The sequence below is a fragment of the Pseudonaja textilis genome, chromosome 4, assembly GCF_049901715.1.
Source record: "Pseudonaja textilis isolate UNSWEBS1 chromosome 4, rPseTex1.2, whole genome shotgun sequence".
NCBI classification, from domain to species: Eukaryota; Metazoa; Chordata; class Lepidosauria; order Squamata; family Elapidae; genus Pseudonaja; species Pseudonaja textilis.
The window spans coordinates 7,887,057-7,910,010 of NC_141993.1; the positions used below are offsets into that span (position 1 = coordinate 7,887,057).

The 22,954-nt window shown below is 40.7% G+C and overlaps 1 protein-coding gene across 13 annotated transcripts in view; it reads left to right on the forward strand.

Moving 5' to 3' along the window:
• The window catches only part of KCNMA1 (potassium calcium-activated channel subfamily M alpha 1), a 504,709-nt gene that overhangs the window by 458,458 nt on the left and 23,297 nt on the right, over positions 1-22,954 (forward strand). For all 13 annotated transcript variants that reach the window (XM_087933804.1, XM_087933806.1, XM_087933813.1 and 10 more), the window contains one exon: positions 16,553-16,666. In XM_087933804.1, coding sequence (XP_087789930.1) covers positions 16,553-16,666 — 114 coding nt within the window. The remainder of the gene's footprint in view (positions 1-16,552; positions 16,667-22,954) is intronic.

Consider the following 22,954-nt stretch of genomic DNA (forward strand, 5'->3'; position numbering starts at 1 on the left):
ATAGGGGTCAACTTGTTTTCCAAAGCACCAGAAGGCAAGGCAAGAAACAAACGGATGGGAACTAATCAAGGAGAGAAGAAACCGGGAATTAAGGAGGAAATTTCCTAACAGCGAGGACAATTAACCGGTGGAACGGAAGTTGCCTTCAGAAGTTGTAGGGGATACCATCACTGGAGGTTTGTAAGAAGAAACCGGACAGTCCCTTATCTGAAATAGTATAGATTCTCCTGCTTGAGCAGAGGGCTGGACCAGAGGTGGCATTCAGCAGGTTCTGAGCAGTTCTGGAGAACCGGTAGCGGAAATTTTGAGTGGTTTGGAGAACCGACCAATCCTACCTCTGACTGGGCCCACCAACCCCATCTCTTCTCTGTCTCCCATTGAGTCACAGCTGATCAGCTGGGTCTCCTTTGTTTGCCCTGCACAGGAGAATGGAGCTGGAAAGCAGGTTAGTGGGTGGGGAGGGAATGGGGATTTTGCAGTAACCTTCCCCTGCCACGCCCACCAAGCCACGCCCACAGAACAGGTAGTAAAAAAAAATGAATCCCACCACTGGGCTGTACTAGAAAACCTCTATTCTAGCTCTATTCTGATTCTGATTCAGTATTACAGTCAAGCCCTGCTCACAGCCTGGAGTTTAACCCTGATGATGGGGCTTCAGGTTGACTCAGCCTTTCATTCTTCTGACATCAGTAAAATGAGCACCTAAAATTGTTGGGGGCAATAGGTGGACTCTATAAACTGCTCAGTGGGTGCTATAAAGCACTTTGGAGCGGTATATAAATCTACGTGCCATTGCTATTATTTCTATGAAACTAGAACCGCACCGTGTTTGTGTTTTGTATTTTAATCACTTTTCTACAGGAGTTTTCACAACAGCTCCGTCTTCTTCCCAGGGCATCTTAACAGCATCACCTGGGCAGTCTTACCTATCATCTATTATCCGTACAAACAAATTAGGATGTAAGCCCAGAAATTTGCATGGGGCTGCCGCCTTATTTTCAATTTTAATAGAATATAAACATCCACCTCTTGAATATTTCACAAAGGTTCATGGGCTCACAATGGTGGCCTATTCTGTGTAATGTTTGCTAATTATGAACAACAAAACTACACATTCCAGGCTGGTAAATTACGTGACCCTTTCCATTTTAATGAGACAACAGGATTTTTGCAAAGGGATGTTGTTTCAGTGCTTAATGGTGTCAGGAATGTTGTAATTGTAGGTTGAGGCATATTAACCAAACAATCCTTGAATATGAAGGGGTTCTTGGGAACAGTGCCTTGGGAAAATAAAACTGAGTATTATCATTAAGCCGGTGTCGTTCGTATGCTGCTAATCACTTACTTTATTATGTGTGTATCCATTGTCTTCCTTTAATTGCTCTTTAAATTAAAATTAAAAATAGTTCCAATGCCCAGAGCGGCTGTGATAGTATCTTGATTATGAAGATAACTTTGATAAAGTGGAACATGCCAACAATGCATTATGAGAATCACAGTGATTTAAAGTTATGGTTAATAGCAGATATTCTGCTTCTGGTTTCCTCCCCCGCACCCCCCCGCCACCCCTTATTCTGGCACATATTGTTTGTTTAATAGATTGTTATTTATATACACTGAGACAATTACATAGGAGAGTCCATGTATTTCAGAATAATTGCTGTAGAATTGGCTTTCGAGAAAAGAGTGTTAGCAATGCTAACCAAGATTCAATCTCTCTCCCTATCCCTCCCTCCCTCCTTCCCTCCCTCCTTCCCTCCCTTCCTCTCTCTCTGTATGGGTGTGTATGTATGAGTACATGGATACCACATATATAGATGGGGAATTATGCTGAAGAAGTGTGCCTAAAGTATGTTACCATGTACAAATTAGGTATATCTAGTCTACTGTTTAGTCTACTGACATAGTGGCTCAGGGGCTAAGATGCTGAGCTTGTCGATCAGAAAGCTTGGGAGTTCAGCGGTTCGAATCCCTAGCGCCGCGCAGTGGAGTGAGCTCCCATTACTTGTCTTGGCTTCTGCCAACCTAGCAGTTCGAAAGCACATAAAAAAAATGCAAGTAGAAAAATAGGGACTCCTTTGGTGGGAAGGTAACAGCGTTCCGTGTGCCTTCAGTGTTTAGTCATGCCGGCCACATGACCACGGAGACGTCTTTGGACAGCGCTGGCTCTTCTTCAGCTTTGTAACAGAGATGAGCACCTCTCCCTAGAGCCGGAAATGACTAGTGTACATGTGCAAGGGAAACCTTTACCTTTAGTCTACTGAAAAGAAGGACCAGGGATGACATGAGAGCAGTGTTCCAATATTTGAGGGGCTGCCACAAAAAAGAGGGGGTCGAGCTATTCTCCAAAGCACCTGAAGGCAGGACACGAAACAGTGGATGGAAATCAACCAAGGAGAGAAGCAACCTAGAACTAAGGAGAAACATCTTGACAGTTAGAACAATTAACCACTGGAAAGACTTGACTCCAGAAGCTGTGGATGCTCCAACACAGGAAGTTTTTAAGAAGAGATTGGACCATTTGTCAGAAATGGTATAGGGCAGCAGTCCCCAGCCCAAGGTGCAGGTGGGTGGGTGGGTGAGTGGCAGGTGTATGCACACACAACTCCATTTGTGCAAGTGGTGTTCACACACACACATTCATGCGAGTGCAAGCACCCTCCATTTGAGTTAGTAGAGGTATGTGCATGGGCACAAATGCCCTCTTCTTACACGAGTGTAGTTTCATGCACAAGTGTGCATTTGCCCACAGCTCATGCCAGTGGAACTTCACGCATGCTTGCCCATTTCTCCCATGGTCTGTGTTCAAGTAGTGGGCCACAGCCCACAGGTTGGGGACCCTTTTTATAGTGTTTCCTACCCGAGCAGGGAGTTGGACTAGAAGATCTCTAAGGTCCTTTCAAACTCTATTACTCTGTTATGTAAACTTACAACAAATGAAACAAGTACATTGGACATTTTTTTTTTCTTGCAGACATTCATCGGGCTCTTCTTAAATTTTAGATTCAAAAATTGTAACTCATTGATGAGGCTTTCTTGATATTTTTGCTTTAGAAATGTGAAAATCTAGTGTCATACCCCTGTTGGAATCTGATTCTGAGGGGGAGGTTTACTGACAGAGAGCAGGAGTGTGGCTCCAGTGGCTGTGGAGGAAATTGGGGATGGGCACAGTCCGGCTGGGCATTCACAGGAAGACCCAGGCCTACCCCCTCTTCATCCTAGGGCACACAGGGAGGAACGGATAAGGGAGCAACGTGAGTTGTATACTTTATGGTGGAGGAAAGGGCCTTGATCCCCTTCATTGGCTGCAGATGGGAAGATTGTTTAAAAGGGCAAACTGCGCACAGCAAAGTTGCTGGAAGCAAAGCATGAAATTATTCTGGTTTGTCAAGTCTTATTGGAGTTGTGGCATCCTCCCGAGTGTGTGTGTTTCATTATCTTTTGATGTCTACAATCCCTTATCCTGCCCTGTCTCGTTAATTGCTGCAGCCATGGTTTGTGTTGGTTTTTATTTATAATTTATATGTACTTTGAGTTTGGACGGAATTTCTTCCCTTTGAAAACTGTTCTTGGGAGAGTTTTTTCTCCGGCCGATGATAACTGGACATTGGGGGCCAAGTTGGAGGCATTAAAGGGACTTTATCTAATTTTGTGACTTTGTTGCTTTTGTGCCATGCCCCTTTGGGTCATCACAATCTAGGGAGAAGAACTGCAGAGGAAAGAAAAGGAGTAAACATCCCCCCTTTTCAAATCCAAGTTCTTAGAGAAAAATGTGAGGCCAAAATCTTGAACAGAAATATTCTAACACTCCCCCTTTTAAAAAAAAAAAAAAGTGACTTCCTGGTTCTTCAACTTTTTTGTTCCTGGTGTATGGCAGCCTTTTTCTTAGTTTGGTGCCTGCTTTCTCCTGAGCATATAAGGCCTTTGGATATTCATCTATAACAAAACAAGCATGGTGGGGAAAATTGGGGGGGAAAATCCCTGTATGATTTGCAGCAGTGACATCTGCCCCAAATTGCAATAATGTCATATTGAGGAAATGCCACAATTACATACTTGCTGCAGGATTTCTGATGCCAAGTAGGTAAGATGCTGCATTTGCGTAATGACATTATGAAATATGTGCCGTAATTTGCCTCCCTCATGACCTCCCATGAAAAGATCAAAGGAAGCAGAAATCAGAGTTTATAGTTAGTTAATAAGGAGGAAAAAGGGCCTCAGATGCCTAATTCTTAGAAAAGAAATGAACTTGTTCCAACACTCAGGTGGGTTTAGAGAGGCAGATTATGCTCTCGGCTACCTTTTGATATCAATGTGTAAATGATACAGAGTATACAAATGTGTGTATAAATCATGCACACACTTGTGCCAGTCTCCAAAATGCAATTATAGAATCTCATCATTTGCGTGACAAAGACATGAGCCATGTCAGTAATTTTAAAGCAATCCGTCTCTTTTGGTTATCGTATTGATATATTCTCGTTGGGTTCATTTTTATTGTTTATTTTATAGTTCTATCATCTCATCTCATTTCTGTTCTGTTCACCCTCTTTTCATTTCTTCCTCTTTATTGTTGTAAGGCACCCAGATTAACCCCACGGCGAGATAGCAAATAAATTTAACAAGTGAATAAATAAATGATCATGAGCCACGGTGGCACAGTGGTTAGAATGCAGTACTGCAGGCTATTTCTGCTGACTGCTGGCTGCCAGCAATTTGGCAGTTCGAATCTCACCAGGCTCAAGGTCGACTCAGCCTTCCATCCTTCCAAGGTGGGTAAAATGAGGACCCATATTGCTGGGGGCAAGAGGGTGACTCTGTAAACTGCTTAGAGAGGGCTGTAAAGCATTGTGAAGCGGTATATAAGTCTGAGTGCTACTGTTATTGCTATCATACATCCTCAAATTCAAATGGACATTTTTAAGTAACATCAAGGTGAAACCTGTAAGATCTTGCCTCAGCAGTCCCCTCAAGAAAGCAGAACTCCATACCAAAATGGTCAATATCATTTTACACTCTCTCTCTCTCTCTCACACACACACACAGAGAGAGAGAGAGAGAGAGAGAGAGAGAGAGAGAGAGAGAGAGAGAGAGAGAGAGAGAGAGAGAGAGAATGAATATAACAAAAAGAAAGCAGAACTCTTGAAACAGGCAGCGTTTTAAAATGACCTTTTATTGGGAGATAGTGACAGCAAAGAGAATAGGCAGGATCTGAATTTCCCGCGCAAATATATTAGGTTAAAAGTTACTCAGTCATGCTTTATAGTGCTTTACAGCCTTCTCTAGATGGTTTACAAAGTCAGCCTGTTGCCCCCAACAATCTGGGTCCTCACTTTACTGATCTCGGAAGGGTGAAAGGGTGAGTCAACCATGAGCTGGTCAGGATCAAACTCCTGGCAGTGAGCAGTGAATTAGTCTACAATACTGCATTCTAACCACTGCGCCACCAGGGCTCAGTGAGCTAAGAGGACATCTAAAAGGTATCCATCAACTAATGTAGGAGGATAGAAGTTCCTTTTGTTAATATATTCTACAACTGAATCTACACAAAGATTAAAGAACAGTGGTAGAACCTGGATTTATGAACTCTTTTAGGTGAATGAGTCTGACATTTCAGTGATTCTATAAAATGTGATTCACTGGGGGCGATATCTGAGAGGTAGAAGTTATTACTTCTTTCTTTAAGGATGGTGGAAGAAATATTAAAAGACAAGAAATGGTTTATCCTATCTTCTTCGTTGTAAAAATGATGGTGGTGGTGGTAGCAATGGTGATGATGATGATGATAATATAAAAAACTCAAATCTATGCTATTGACTCTAAAGAATTTGCAGTATGACTCAGACACAAGAGAATGAATTGCTCTTCTCTGCATTCTTTCTAGAGTCCCAACATCTTTTTTACATCATGGTGACCAAAACTGGATGCGGTATACGAGGTGTGGCCTTACCAAGGCCTTATAAAGTACTATTAATACTTCACGTGATCTTGATTTCTATCCTTCTGTTTATGCAGCCTAGGACTGTGTTGGCTTTTTGGCAGCTGCTAACTCATATTTAAGTGATTGTCCACTAGGACTCCCAGGATCCCTCTCGCAGTTTTTACTATTGAGCGAGGTACCACCCTTTCTATACCAGTGCATTTGGGTTTTTCTTGCCTAAATGTAGAACCTTCCTTTTCTCACCATTGAATTTCACTTTGTTAGATAGTGCCCAGTGTTCAAGTCTGTCCAGATCCTCCCGTATCTTAAGCCTGTCTTCTGGAGTGTTGGCTATTCCTTCCAACTTGCTGTTGTCTGCAAATTTGATGATTTCCCCATTTATCCCTTCGTCCCAATCATTGATGAAGATGTTGAAGAGGACTGGACCTAAACCAGAGACTTGGGGTACCCCACTGCATACTTCCCTCCGTGTAGATACAGTTCCATTGAGGACTACACGTTGAGTGCGGTTGGTCAGCCAGTTCCGAATCCATCTGGTGGTGATGCTGTCTAACCCACCTTTTTCTATCTTATCAGGTAGTAGGTTGTGATCTACAACCTAAGCAAATATGAAACTATTTACAAATCAGTAGGTTGTGGGTCTACAACCTACTTATTTGTAAATAAATAGTTTCATATTTGCTTATTGAGAATGTACTTGTGATGTGCTTTTTAACAGTTTTGCCATACGCTAAATATATAAATAAGTAGGATGATCATAATGATAGTAACTGTGGTGTCCTATTATATAGAAATGAAGTTTAGTTAAGACAAGATTCATATTTATGAGGAGTAAGTTGCAACAAGGTACACCTTTCCAAAGGTATTGATACATCTCAGTTCAACTCAGTTGCAGTTCTAATCCGGCATCCTTTTCCTGGCTTTCTTGGGTCCATCCTTGAAAGTGATCAAAACAGTCGGAGAAAGTGATGACTGCAAAGGTGGATAAATATACCAAATGTTAATGCACAATTGGTTGTACCTGACATTTACATGCTAGTTAAGAAGTAATAGTACTCAGAGATCTGGGATTTTAGTAACTTCATCCCTGAAAGAAAGTGTTGGAATGCATATTGCAAAAGAGGGTAGGGGGTGGAGGAACAGCAATGCTTCTCACAGCTGCAGCTCAAGGGAGCTATTGAGACAGCTAATTTATTGGAGCTTAATAGATTAAAAGTCCAAATTGAGTCTCGTGAAATAAACCTAATCAAATTCTAATCTGCATAATTTCACCGTAAGCAGCAATGGGAAATGTTTGTAATTTATGTTTCAGCAGTTGCCAATCATGTTTTAAAACAAAGCTGCTACATTCGCTTAACGAAAGGATCCCGTTTCTTTTTTGCAGAGGTTTTCAAAATTTGCTTTTCTCCACGTTCCTTTCTCCCTGGAAAAAGAAATAGAGGGAAACAGAATGGTGTTTTTTTTCTAACTTGCACTTGTTTTTAATGGTAATCTTTCCATTTACACACCATATGGGTCTCAATAGTATCGCAAAACAGTATTAGAAAGATAGAGTGAGAATGAAATAGGAATATGAATAGGAACATAATTTAGAATTTAGAATTTAGAATTTAGAATAGAACACAATACAATTTAGAATACAATATAATAGAACAGAACACTATACAATACAATTTAGAATAGAATGGAGTGGTGTGGTGTGGAATGGAAGGGGAGAGGAGAAGGGAAGGGAAGGGAAGAGGAGAAGAGAATGCAGAATAGAATAGGATAGGGCAGGATAGGATAGGATAGGATAGGATAGGATAGGATAGGATAGGATAGGATAAGATGGGGGATGGAGGTGAGAATTGAGATAGAGATGGAGATGTTACAAGATAAATACCACCAGGGCATCAATACTTTCTGGATTTTACCTGTTTTTTAGAAGCTCAGAAGTCAAGTTCTTCAACTTCCATGCTAGAATAAATTCAGTGAAAATCTTCCAAAGTACCAAATAAAAAGTACCAAATAAACAGCACAGTGTCCTAACACAGAGTGATTACATCTGCTCACCAATGCAGCACTGATTGTTGTTGAACTGGACAGCAACAAAATAAAGTCATTCCCCCACCTCAAAACCAGATGTCATTTATCGTTACCTTCCACCACCTTCATCCTGAGCTGGTTGGATATTTCATCCAAGATATTGTCTCATTTTACTTCCCAGGTTGCATTTCACAAAGCAGTCCATAGTGTGCACCTTAACATTTTGAGACTTGTGTGCCCAAAGAGGACAATTGCAAGGGTGTGGTGGTGGGATATAGGCATGCAGAAGATTTCTTGTAAGAGGGCCTTGTATCAACAAAACAAAGAGAGTAAGGTCTCCCTTTCATTGCTTAGCACTATGGACTTGGTACATCGGGTGAACCTTTATCTAAACATGAAAAAACAATATAATTTCCACTTTATCATATAGGGATACTCCAATTTAACAGGGCATTGGATAAAACCATTCATATTATGGCAGTTTATGCTGAGAGGGATGAAAAAACAGGTTGACAACTACAGACTGCTCCATAGAGGCCTTCATCTTCAACCACCCAGCCCATAATGATTACCGTTATCCCTGAGCCAGCTGCTTTGAGGGCAGAGACATTCTGCAGCCTAGCTCATTTCTTCAGGAATCCTGAAAGTATTGATTTTGTAGAAATGTGCCTGTACAACTCTCCTAACTCCCTTGTGCTAACTTTGCTGAAACTAGTTGAGTTTGACATGGAGTTAATAAACTCTTGGCCGAAGCAGGAAGCACCAAATTCACCTTGAAGTTTGCAGTCCTGGCTTCTTTGATATACTCATTTATTTATCAAATTTCAAGGCTGCGTTAATCTTCTAGGCAGCTTTCGACTAGTACAATAAATCAGTTGCAGTAGAGTAACAACCAATAGATGTTGAACCACCAAATTAGCAACCAGTATCCAAAATAGTCACAATTTAATACAGCATCGCTCATAAAAACTCATCAGATAATCTACCCCAAATGCCATCAGAACAATGACATTCATTTGCTCAACTTAGTAGGAAAGAGGTGTTCTAACTAAAATAACTAAAGTAGAATTCAGCCATCTTTAAAAATAATGGTTGTAAAAGGAATACCCCATTTTATTTTGGGTTACCAAACAAAATGTTCTAGAAGGTACTATTGTCATTTTAAAAAATCATTTTCATGTGTGGTGGGGGAATCAAACAAGTTATTAATCCATCAAAACTTTATTTGGTCATAGATCAGCATGTAGAATACAGAAATCATAGAGTCAAGTGCAGGAAATTAGAAAATCCTGGCAGTTCAAATGAATATCAGAGTTTATTGCAAGCTTAAGCATCTACAAGAATCTGAACTATTAATAATCAGAGGAAATTGATGGTAGATAAGAATTCAGTGGAATTCACCGTGGGCTAAACTTAGATCTCTTGTTATCAATTATTAAGTTATTATGTTATATCAAGTAAGAGCCATGGTGGTACAGTGTTTAGAATTCAGCATTGAAGGCAAACTCTGCCCACTGCCAGGAGTTTGATTCTGACTAGTTCAAGGTTGATTCAGCTTTCCATCCTTCTGAGATCGGTAAAATGAGGTTGTTGGGGTCAGTTTACAACTCTGTAAACTGCTTAGAGAGGGCTGTAAAGCACTGTGAAATGGTATACACAACAAGTCTAAGTGCTGTTGCTATCAATCAATCAAGTCTTTATTCGGTCATAGACCAACATGGGGAATGCAGAAATCACAGAATCAAGCGTGGGAAATCAGGCAATCTTCAAATGAATATGAGGGTTTATTGTAAGTTTAAAGCTACAAGAATCCGAACTACTAATAGTCAAAGCAAATTGCTGATAGATAAGAGTCAAGAGGATTCAAAATAGGTTGGATGCGAAGGGACTCAAGACTGATGAAACATTTGACTCCTCTCTTGGGCTCAGCCTAGTTAATTACAATAAAATACAAAAGAAAAGCTTTGTGTGTGTGTATACACATAGACACTAACCTATCTAAGAGTGGTTAGAGTTAATCCTATGGTGTATAGCATAGACTGTTGAGCAATACTTGGCTATAGACAGAGAGATGGAGACAGATTAATCTTATCTTAAGAAAAAATGAATTAGAATGACCAAGTTCTTTAATAGAAAGTGGAAATAATAACTCCTGCAGGCTCCTGCAAAAAAGGGACAATACTCTATAGCATGTTCTGTCGATTCAGTGAAACAAGTTATTATCCTGGAAATTTAAAGGGCAAAATTTTGTTCTTCTTTTTAGTTCGTTAAGAGGGGCATCTGGAGTAGCGTGAGTGCACAATAAATCAATAGATATTTGTAGACAAAGAAGAAGAAGAAAATCTAGAAATGGAAAAAATGGCGGGGATAAAAGCATTCCCAAAGCAGCAGAACTATTTCTGGATGTTTTCTGAAGAAGTGAAATGTTGTCATGTGAATATATGGTTACTAGCTTGATACCCGTGCTTCGCTACAAAATTATGTGGTGGGGCTTAGTTTTCGGGGAGGAAAATAAGGGGAAAAATTTCTACCTCTGCCTACCAGCATCCATCAGTATTCATCTGGCTAGCGTCCTGTCAATGTGAGAGAGAGAGTTGAGGGCTGTTTGGAAACTGAAAGAATATCTGCTGTGTGAGCAAGAAGGAGACAGCAAGGAGCCTGGGCATGGCTTAGCTCAACTGTTCTGTATTAAAGCTGCTTCATGCTGAATCTCCTGTCCTCTGCTTGTGTTTTGCCTTTGGAACAGATTTCTTTTCAGGTGGGGTGGGGGAGTAGAACTCCTTAGCATCAGAGCATGTTAATAATGATATACAAAATACTAACGCTCTGATGGTCATTTTGAAAAATCCTTTCTTAGTGAGTCCCTAGAAGCCAAGAGGAACATACGTGCCAAATTTCACATTTGGAGGCTTTACAGTTCTGGAGATTTTGTGCATGAGTGGTATTTCACTTTATGTATGTATGTATCTATGTATGTATACATATATATATATATATATATATATATATATATATATATATATATATATATATATATATATATATACATACATACATACATACATACATACATACATGTTTTCTTAAGTTTTCAGGCTTCTGTATTGTGTTCGTCTGTGAGTCAGACTTTCACAGCCGTTTCAGTTTTAAATTTGGAGCAGAATGGTATAGTTTTGAAATTTCAGCCACTTGGCACGTCCATTAACATGTTTTCCATAAGATATATAAAATTATGGATGCCAATCAGAGGTGGTATTTAGCGGTTCTAACCGGTTCAGGAGAAGTGGTAGCAGAAAATTTGAGTAGTTCAGAGAACCGGCCAATACTGCCTCTGACTGGCCCCGCTAGCCCCAACCATTCTCTGCCTCCCATTGAGTCCCAGCTGATCAGCCGGGTCTTCTTTGGTTGCCCTGCACAGGAGAACGGTGCTGTAAAGCAGGTTAGTGAGGTGGGGTGGGAATGGGGATTTTACAGTAACCTTCCCCTGCCACACCCATCAAGCCACGCCCACAGAAGTGGTAGTAAAAAAAAATTGAATCCCACCACTGATGCCAATCCAAATAGGAAATATGATCATTATAAACCGGGACACACCAAAACTAAATCGACAGAGCTTTGATTATAGCCATCACTTTAGATTTTGGATGTCATTCCGTCTAGACATCCCTGCCAAATTAACAGATTAACAGAGTTGGAAGGTACCTTGTAGGTCATCTAGTCCAACCCCCCCATCCAAACAGGAGACCCTACACCATTTCTGACAAATGGCAGTCCAGTCTCTTCTTGAAAGCCTCCGGTGATGAAGCTCCCACAAAGCCTGAAGGCAACTTCTGTTCCATTTGGCTAATTGTTCTCCCTGTCAGGAAATTTCTCCTTATTTCAAGGTTGAATATCTCCTTGATCAGTTTCTATCCATTATTCCTTGTCTGGTCTTCAGGTGCTTTGGAAAATAGCTTGACCCCCTTCCTCCTCTCTGTGGCAGCCCCTCAAATATTGGAAGACTGCTATCCTGTCTCCCCTGGTCCTTCTCTTCACTAGACTAAGCATTGGGGAAAAGAAAATATGGACATGGTAGAGTATAGGAAGTATAAAGATGTTTAGCAGAGAATTCGTTGAATGTGGTCTCTATGATTAAACATGTTAAAGAGTGGCCATTATTTTTTGAGCCATTGGTGAACTCTTTTCATTCATTTCGTTCAGGATCACCTGAAGTATTAATATCACTTTATAATACCTTGGTAAGACCACACGTGGAATACTGCTTCCAGTTTTGGTCACCATGACATTAAAACAAAAGATGTTGAGACTCTAGAAAGAGTGAAGAGAAGAGAGCAACAAAGATGATTAGGGGACTGGAGGCTAAAACACATAAAGAATGGTTGCAGGAACTGGGTATCGCTAGTCTAGAGAAAAGAAGGACTAGGGGAGACATGATAGCAGTCTTCCAGTATCTCAGGGGCTGCCCCAAAGAAGAGGGAGTCAAGGTATTTCCCCAAAGCACTTAAGGGCAGTACAAGAAGCAACGGATGGAAACTAATCAAAGAGAGAACCAACCTAGAACTAAGGAGAAATTTTCTAACAGCAAGAACTTTTAACCGATGAAATGACTTGCCTGCAGAATTTGTGGTACTCCAACACTGGAGATTTTAAAGAAGAGATTGGACAACATTTCTGTGAAATGGTATAGGGTTTCCAGCAGAAGCAAGGGGTTGGACTAGATGACCTACAAGGTCCCTTCCAACTCTGTTAATCTGTTAATCTCTGAACTGTTTAAATAACACCTCATATTCTTTATTTTTAAGCACAGCTGGTCTGAATTTGCTAGTTTTAAAGTTGAATTCTTTAGCCAAGACTCCAGTTTGATATTTTTTGATTAGCACAATTCTGTTGTTCTGTCGTGAAACTCTGGTAACATAATTCGCATTTCTCTTGGGAATTCAGGGCTTTGATTTACAGTGTTGTATAATATTCACACGTAATTTGACTGCATCCATGTGAGTAAATTAACCAGGCTGATTTAAAATCGATCGATTGGTAATCAGTAGATATTTCTGTATGTCTTAGCTAAAAGGGCACTTTTGAATGACTGTCCTTTGAGATATCTGGAAGTTCCTTGGGTGGAAAACTACTGAAGGTTGAAGAAGAGCATTAGACACAAAAGTTAAGTGATGAATTTCTCATCAAAAATAGACTGATCTGAATCTAGTTAGATATTTGTATATGTTGCGGCTCATACCAGGGCACAATATATGTATGGAGACTGAGATATGGGTAGTGTTCACTGTTTTAGAGAGAGAAAGAGAGCAAAATTGCAAAGAAATGAAGCACTTCTTTCAAATTATTTTAATTCTTTAAAGTGGTTGGTGACCCAACTCTGGTGGACTTATTGCCAGTTATTATTCTTTTGCAATGAATTCAGGGTTTCTAACACACTGTTCACTACTACTTTGTGATTTTTAACTATGCACTAAAGCCACATTCAGGGATTTCCAAATCATGCACAAGGTTGTAGATTAATCCTAATTCTTCTCCCTGGAATAGGGAGATCTGTAGGATGCATCTATTAGTGGGAGAGAGGAACAGAGAAATGAAAAGGGAAGAAAGGAAGAGAAAGGAAGGGAAGGGAAGAAAGGAAGAGGAAGGGAAGGACAGAGGGATGGAGGGGAAGAAAGGAAGAGGAAGGAAAGAAGGGAGGGAGGGAGGGACAGAGGGGAAGAAAGGAAGGAGGGTGGGAAGGAAAGAAGGAAGGAAGGAAGGAAAGGAAGGAAGGAAGGAAGGAAGGAAGAAAGAAAGAAAGAAAGAAAGAAAGAAAGAAAGAAAGAAAGAAAGAAAGAAAGAAAGAAAGAAAGAAAGAAAGAAAGAAAGAAAGAAAAGTCCTATGAAATAGAAGAAAACATTTCCACACCCCAGGCAGCTTTTACATCTCATGACTTAGCGTGTTTCTGATGCTGTAATGAAATATTGTTTTCCTAATATTCTGTGACCTGAATTTTTTTTCCTGCTTTATGGGAGCAAATCAGTATTTTCTCTAGTCAGCATTTGATGATGGATGTCAAAATACAGGCCATGTATAATGCATATCTAGCATTAGCAATTTAAGGTGTTTACTTGTCAAGCCGAAGAAATTCAAAAACTTCACTTTCACTGAATTCACCCAGCTGTCACTTGCAGTTTTTCGTAATTTCAAATGAAAGTTGTGATAAAACAGTTTAGGTTACCTTGCCTTTCTTTCTTTTTTTTTTCTGAAGGAAGAAAACAGACAGCATCTAAAATTTATGCTGCAGGCTGAAAGGCAGGCAACAAAGAGGAATTTTCTGAAAGATGGGCTGGGGGAAGGACCTTTCTGGCTCTCTTTGACCTCCTGCTTTTTGGAAAAGTTCAAACAATAATATTTAGCAATTATATGCCTCTTTTTATACAAGAAGCAATTTTGTAAAAAGAAGTGCCACACTGATTCCCAGAGAGCAATAGGTAAACTTATACATGTGGCACAGTATAATGGAATTTGCTCCTTTCAAACCCAGTTAAAATTATTAGCTCTAGTTAATAATTTGTTTACAACAAAATAATAAGAAAATGCATCAGTCTGTGTATCAATACAAGACAATATCTGTAGCCCAGGGTTGAACACTGATGGTGTTACTAGTTTGAGAATGGACTGGAGTGGAATGGAATGGAGTGAAACAGAACAAAACAGAAGATAATTCTTTATTGGCTAAGTATGGAATTTGCAGTGGGTAATCTCTCAATGTACATAGAACAACAGTGATACCATTCACATTGTCATTGTAAAATACATTCATCATAAAACATTAGATACAATACTTAGTGATGGTCATAGGATCCTAAATAAACAATCAACGTAAATCATACTAGGATACTAAGTAAACAATATAAATCATAAGATGCAAACAACAACGTTATAGCCTTAAGAAGATAAGGAGATAGGTATTAGGGAGGATGAGAATAAGGATGGTAATGAAACATCTGCAAGAAAACAAGCAAGCTTTGAGAGCACCAAGGACCCTCATTTCAACTCTGAGTTACCAATATGCCCCATTATAGTTTCATACATCTTGTGGCACTCAACAAACCACCTTAAACCAACAGAGGAGATTTGCATTTGTAAATACACCAAGAAACTTGGCAATAGGAATTGGTAAACATACACAGGTATCCCAAAGCTTGAATGACACAAACCAGCTGATATTTCATTTCAAGAAAACCACCAAGCTCAGAGAACGTATATGTATAAAGTCTCTTTTGTGTCACAGACGCCTCCATGGTGATATTTTTTTTAGTAACCGTGTAGAATACAGTGGTACCTCAATCATCATCCGCTTTTGAGGACTCCATAATCCCTTCTGGGGTGGAGTCTGAGCAACTGAATGGAGCTGAGTGCTTATTGGCCAGATGCCCTTCCTGTCACCAGTGTGGAGTTTTGTTGAGCAAATATATTCTCAGTGTGCCCAGAGAGAGAAATATCTGCCTCTACCTTACAGCCTCCTGCTTGTGAGGTGAGAACTTCACCTCTAGGCCATTGCACCACAGTGGTACCTCAGTACTCCTTGTTAATTGGTTCTAGAAGGTGTAATGAGCACTAAAAACAATGAATACCAAACAAATTTTCTCCAAATAAAGGAATCTTTAGTAAGTGAGTCACAAGGCAGCTGACACAGACAAGTTTTAGCTTGTATGTTGAGTACCAAAACAAACCATGAGTACCGGGACAAAATGTTCATGTCAAAAATGTGTTGAGTAACAAATTTGATGACTCTCAAAGCACTGTATAAGCACACTGGAGAAATGGACCTCAGATCTGATGAAAATCCTAGCAGAGCCAGCATTCTGAGCCTTTGCCCCCTACAACAACCCAAAGGTGTGGAAAGTTGGTGTTAACTTTTTTTTTTTTTTTTAAAAACATACTTGAAGGCCTTTCCCCTGCATGGAATCTCCAATCTATAACACAGTCCTTTCAACAGTTCCAAGAAGGCTCCATGCCTACTTAGGTGATCTTGAAGACAGAGATAAATCTGCAGGTGACCTTAACGACTCGCTAAAAGGATGCAAATGACCAGCTGTCTGCAAGGAGTATAAATCCTTCCCTTCCCCACCATTCAGTCAGAGCTGAAGAAGCTTCTTGGATGAGAAGTGAAATGTCTTCAAAAAAAAAAAAAACCCAAGAAAATCCTGATCTTGAAAAAAAAGCACCTTTGGGATAACCATGACCTGGAGGGCTGAGAATCTATTCTATTCTATTCTGTTGGTAAACAAGGCCCATGTTGTTGTTGAGAAAGCTTTTTTTAAAAAAAAATAACAATTCAAGCCATACAGCTGTGTTCCTGGGAATGGAACCATTTCTTTCAGCGTAAACATCAGAAGTGTACAGGAAAGGGGGACGCAAGTTGACAGCAAATGGCTCAGGTTCACCCTTGTCCCAAATTGTCTTGACCTTCTTATTTCTTCTCATCCACAGGCCCACCAAAGACCATTTCAGTATGGCTACTTCCTAGTCTAATATTTTCATAATTAGAGTCCCGAGTCCTAGTGTAACATCTCAGTTTCTTTATATCATTGTCTCCACAGGGTTTTCGCCACCCGGAATGGACAGGTCATCACCCGACAAGAGTCCAGTGCATGGCCTTCTTCGTCAGCACTCCATTACAACGGGAATCGATATCCCTATTATTACTGAGTTAGGTAAGCTCTCTGGGGATCTTTTTACCTGTTTTCTTTTCATTTTTCCCAGCTTAAGGAATGCTTTATTTAGCAATAGCAATAGCACTTAGACTTACATACCACTTCACAGTGCTTTACAGCCCTCTCTAACCGGTTTATTGCCCCCAACAATCTGGGTCCTCATTTGACAGACCTTGGAAGGAAGGATGGAAGGCTGAGCCAACCTGGAGCCAGTCAGGATCGAATTCCTGGCAGTGAGCAGAGTCGTCCTGCAATATCACAATTCTAACCACTGTAATACCATGAGCCTTCCTCCCTTCCCTTCCTCCCTCCATCTCTCTTTCCTTCCTTCCTTACTTCCATTCTTTCAGGTGTTATCTTCCTTCCTTCCTTCCTTCCTTCCTTCCTTCCTTCCTTCCTTCCTTCCTTCCTTCCTTCCTTCCTTCCTTCCTTCCTTCCTTCCTTCCTTTCTTCCTTCCTTCCTTCCTTCCTTCCTTCCTCCATATACTGCTTCCCAGTGCTTCATGTCCCTCTCTAACTGGTTTACAAAGTCAGCCTATTGCCCCTAACAATCTGGGTCCTCATTTTACCCACCTCAGAAGGATGGAAGGCTGAGTCAACCTTGAGCCACCTAGAATTAAACTCCTGGATTGAGCAGTGAGTTAGCCCTGCAGTACTACATTCTAACCACTGCGCCACTGCAAAAAGATGTAGTATTTTCTCCTGAAGGTTGTACAACAGGCGTGCTCATATAGATATCCAGGTAAACAAGAAAGCCAACATACACATACAGCCAATATTGTAGTTGCTAAGTTGCTGGACTAGCAGCAGGAAGATGCTGTCAGTGTTCTTTAAGCATGGAAACCAGCTGGGTGATTCTCTCAGTGGAACAACACAACTGGTGGTGTGTAATGTTTAAAGAGATGGACTAAGAAGTTCTAGTGTTCCTTGAAGTGCAGAAGACAACTGGAGTTGAGTCAGTCATGTTCTCTCTAGAAGTCAAGTGACTCTATTTCCCACTAGACCAGATAGGATAGCCTGTAACCTTCATGAAGACACCTTCTTTTTCCAGTTGACTGATAATAATAATACACACACATACATACGGAGGTGCACACATATACGCACAATGATTAAGCAAGATCCTTTTTTAAAGCAATATCATTTTATTTCTGTTACTTGATAATAATCAACTATTATGACTCAGGTCACATATGCAGCTGCAGGCACCCATAAAAGTTTTTATGGCACCACTATCCTGCAACAGATGGACCTACAATAGCCAGTAAAGCTTGTACCCCAAACTTTCCCAAAGGCGGCCACCCACAGTCAGTGCAACCTGGTCCCACAAACTAGATCCAATAGTCTCCAGAGCCAATTCACAAGGCGAGGAGGGATTTCATAGTCTATAAATGAGATTCAAAGTCCACAAGGAAAGGTCTGTAGTCCACAAACAAGACAGCTTCTGACTAGCAGAGCCAATGGGGGGGAAGCCTGATTTGCTTAACAACCTGATCCTTTTAACATCTGCTGTGATTTTGCTTAACAACCATGGCAAATAGATCCTGAAATGGGATGTGACTATCTTAATCATCACTTTGCTTAGCCATGGGCATGAAAGTCCCACTTGTGGATATAATTCAAGGGCTGCGTAGTGCAGTGGTGGGATTCAAATAATTTAACTACCAGTTGGCTGTTGTGGGAGGCATGGCCCATCCTCATCTTCCAGCTCGGCCACACATGTGGGACAAGCTTCCTGTGATGGCCAACCTGACCTGAACCTTGCCAAACCGATTCTTAAATTACCCCCACCCCTACTATCAGTGGATCCTGGCTGCTCAGTTGCTTGTTTCTCCATTGCAGCACAGTGCAGCGCCCAGGATCCACTTTGCTGGGGTGGTGGTGGTGGTGGTGAGGTGGGTAATTTAACAACCGGTTCACTTGAACCGGTGCAAACCAGCTAAATCCCACCACTGCTACCTAATGTATATTAGAGCAGGACCCTCCGAATATTTTGTTCGGAGTCAGATACAAGTTGAGTGACTAAGGGGAACAGACCCATTTCAAGGGCTAGTGATACTTTGATACCCAGTTGCCTTCGTCCCTGCATGTTGGAAGCCAAGGAGGTCTTCTTCATCCATCTCTGGCATTCTCAAATAAATTATCAATTTCTGCGGCAGCACTGAGAATCCTGCCACTTCACTCATCCTCATTTTTTTTCCTACGTGAATTCTACAAGGCCTCTATGTTTCTGATCGTAAAGCTGAGCTTGATTTGTGATCCTTTCATCCATTTATTGTCTTCCCCTTTGGTTTTCAGCTTTATTTGTTTCACGCCTTCATTTTATTCTCTTGTCTGTGCTTTCTTCTTCCCCCAACCCCCTCCCCTCCCCTCCTCAAAACCCACCAGCTAAACCTGGCAAACTTCTGCCTTTGGTTTCAATCAATCAGGAAAAAAACAGTGGAGTTCAGATTCTAATGATAACCGAATTGGGTAAGAAAGTGCCTTTCCTTTTGGACATCACCTGCTTGTTGCTTTGCTGTTGTTTCCACTCTCAGCTTTCTTTTTTTATTCATCTGGCTGCATCCAAAAGTTGCCTTCTCAACACTTCTTTGAGTGTGCTTTATTTCTGATTCCAGTTGAAACAGACTGTCTTGTTCTGCCTTATTTTAATGAATTTTCTTTTTCTGTACATACATACAGCATTGGTAAATCTTTGATCACATTCATCTGACCTGCTGACTATTTATATAGCATCTGCACATCAGTTCATTTTCCTCCTCCTCTCCTCCTATTCCTCTCTTTCTCCTCCTCTTCCACTTCCTTTTCCTCCTACTTCTCCTTCTCTTCTCTTTTTCCCCTCCTCTTCTTCCTCCTCCTTTTCTTCTCTTTCTCCTCCATCTGACAGACACATTTTAACAGTTCTCAGACACACGAAAGAAAGGTAAATATTTGCAAAGGAAAAAAAAAATCCCTTAAGACACTGATGGGCTGACTAGATTGTGAGAACAATTTTTCATTAAGAGCTTCCATGTTGAATGAGCTAAAAAGCACCATGCTTCTAAACATTTTTTTCTTTTATCCAAGTATGACTTTTGATTATCAAGTTCTGCGATGAACCTCTGAATGTATGAACTAATTTTTCTCCTCATTAAGTGGAAGTCATTTGAATAAATCTTAGGAGAGCATGAAAGGAAAGCAACTCATCTCTGATGCTAAAGCTTTCCTTTCCATTTTCAGAGTTCTTGTCCCCAAATTATTTTTACATAGGATTTTCCACCAGCCTTAACTGTGCTACTAATTTTTCAGGGCTGCCAATAGAATATAGAATAGAGGCACTACTTTAGATTTGTGTGTTGGTTTCCTTTACTTCTTGATGAAGACTTTTCTTGCAGTTATATTCTTATATTATGTTGTTTTTCTAGCATATAAAGTTTAAAATCAATTAAACGTTAAATTAAAATAGTACCTAAGTTAAAAACTATGAAACAGTTTTATCGATCTAGTTGTTTGAATGAAAGGGCTTTTCTCAATCCACCTACTGTAAGTCATGTCCAGTTTTTAGTTAATTACAGTAAAGGAGGAAGAGACAAATATATGGGGACTCTAATTTTACAGCCATATCTGCCACAGATTTAGTTTGTAAAGTTTGTTCATCTAATTGACTTTGTTTTGTCTCTTTTCTTTTCATTCCAAAATATCTCGTAAACATCTCCCAATATGATATATTACATAGAAATACATATCATCACCATATTGTCTGTAATCTTGGTACCTTAAAATATACATAGATGTCTTTTTGAAAATATAGAAATGTGAACTTAGAGGAGGAAAAAAAACCCAAGCCCCCAAAACTTCAACCTTCTTTCAATGGTCCAAGGACAAAACAGGACCCCATCTCTTTAATCCATATACTGAATCTGACTCTCCTATTTTACACCATTACTTGTTGATATATGCATAGACCATCCATTCTGTCACATATGCATATACCTGTGTTCCCCAGATCTGCATGTATTCATTATTCTGCCCTTATTAGCTGTTAATCCCTGCATATGCACATATATGTCTCCCTGCCACCTTGCAACAGAGAAAGAAAAATAAGAAGAAAATAGAAGGAGAGAGGGGAGAAGACTGAAGATGAGGCTTAGCTTGACAAAAGATAGCTGGGCTGGATGTGATAATACCCTGAGCGTATATATAATATACAGTATGGTCAGTGGTGGGATTCAAATAATTTAACAACTGGTTCTCTGCCCAAATGAGTTCTTCCAACAACCAGTTCACCAAACTGCTTAAAAAGTTAACAACCGGTTCTCTCCAAGTGGTGCGAACTGACTGAATCTCACCACTGAGTATGATACAACTCCAGCAAGCATGCCAAGTAGGAGGATCAAGACCTCTTCTGCCAGCATGGAGAACTTGAAATAATGGCAGAAAGATGTATTCCTATTGAAAGTGAGGGGAGAAATTCCATAACCACAAGAGCAATTTGACAGTAGAACCAATTTCCCAGACAGGTGATAGGTTCCCTTTTTCAGATGCATGCAAGCAATCACCATTTGTCAAGAGTCTTTTGGTGTAAGAATAGGGAGTCCTTCAATGTTGGTTCCAATGGCCTGCCAGATCCCTCCCAAGTGTTATGAAAAGGAGCAGGTTGATGCAGATGGGAGGAGAATGGGAGAGGAAAGGAAGGGGAAGGGGAGGGAGATAAGATGGAAGGAAGAGGAAAGGGAGATAAAATGGAAGTAAGGAGGAGGGAAGGGAGATATGATGGAAGGAAGGAAGGGGAAGGGAAGGAGATATGATGGAGGGTAGGGGTTGGGAAGGGAGATAGGAAGGAAGGAAGGAAGGAAGGAAGGAAGGAAGGAAGGAAGGAAGGAAGGAAGGAAGGAAGGAAGGAAGGAAGGAAGGGGAGGGAGATATTATGGAAGAAAGGGGGAATGGAAGGAAATACAATGGAAAGAAGGGGGAGGGAAGGGAGGGAGGGGTAAGAAAAGAAGGAAGATATGATGGAAGGAAGGGAAAGGGGAAAAAGAAAGGGAGATATGATGGAAGAAAGGGGAGGGAAGGGTTGGGAAGGAGATACAATGGAAGGGAGAGGAAGGAAGGGAGATATGATGGAAGTAAGGGGGAGGGAAAGGAAGGGAGGGAGAGGAAGGGAAGGGAGATACAATGGAAAGAAGAGGGAGGGGGAGAGAAGAAAAGGGAGATTTGATGGAAAGAAGGGAGAGGGAAAGAAAGGAAAGGGAAAGGATATGATGGAAGAAACGGGAAGGGAAGGAAAGGGGAGGCAGATACGATGGAAGTAAGAGGGAAAGGAAGGGAAGGGAGATACAATGGAAAGAAAAGGGAAGAGAGGGAGGGGAGGGGTGAGAAGAGAAGGGAGATATGGTGTTAGAAAGGGCAAAGGAAAGAAAGGGAAGGGGAGGGAGATACAATGGAAGAAAAGGGGAGGGGGTAGAATTATGAAGGAAAGAATAATGGAAGGGAGGAGAAAGGAAAGGAAAGGAAAGGAAAGGAAAAGAAAGGGAACAGGAAGAAGAAGGGGAAGGGGAAGATAAGAAGAAGCAAAGGAAAAAGCAAACAACCTGGAGAAGCAAGGCAGGTTGAAAATAAAGCAAGAGAGGGAAGTCTTCTGTATTCTGTACAGTGGTAGATTTTGTCTTCTGTATAGATGCAGATAGATAAACTCAACAAACCATCCATACAAAGTTTTTATTATTGGTTCATCAGGTATCCTCATAACTCACATTTGTGATGAAGTTCTTCTTTAATGAGCAATTCTTTGCATATCTGTCTTGTAGGTAAAAAGATGGTTATCTCCTATCCTTTTTCTCCCATCTTGTAGCGATAGAAGTAGAACAGTTACCACGAATCCATGAATTCATCCAAGAGTGAGGAAACCTCCCCCAACCCATCGGGGGTCAATTTAGTGACCAATCAGGATTACAGATGTGGTCATGTGATATGGACTACATTTCCCAGGATACCTTAACTACATTTACCATGATGCATTCCCTTAAGGGGACAGCTCACAATTGCTATCTAATTGCTGTCAATTCCCATACACTGGCTGGACAGCACAGGAAGAGAAGGGAAAAAAAGAGACATCTAGATTCTTCTACTTTGTCCCTCAAGTGTTCTTGAAAGACATCCATACAATGCCTTCTGCAGCCATTTGGGACCCCCATTCATTCAATGGGCCTTTATGGTCCCAGTGAAGGCAAATCCAGTAATAATCTTCAGGGAGCTTCATGTTCCTAATCAGGAAATGCACTTGCATTCAAGCCAAAGGAGTATCATGTG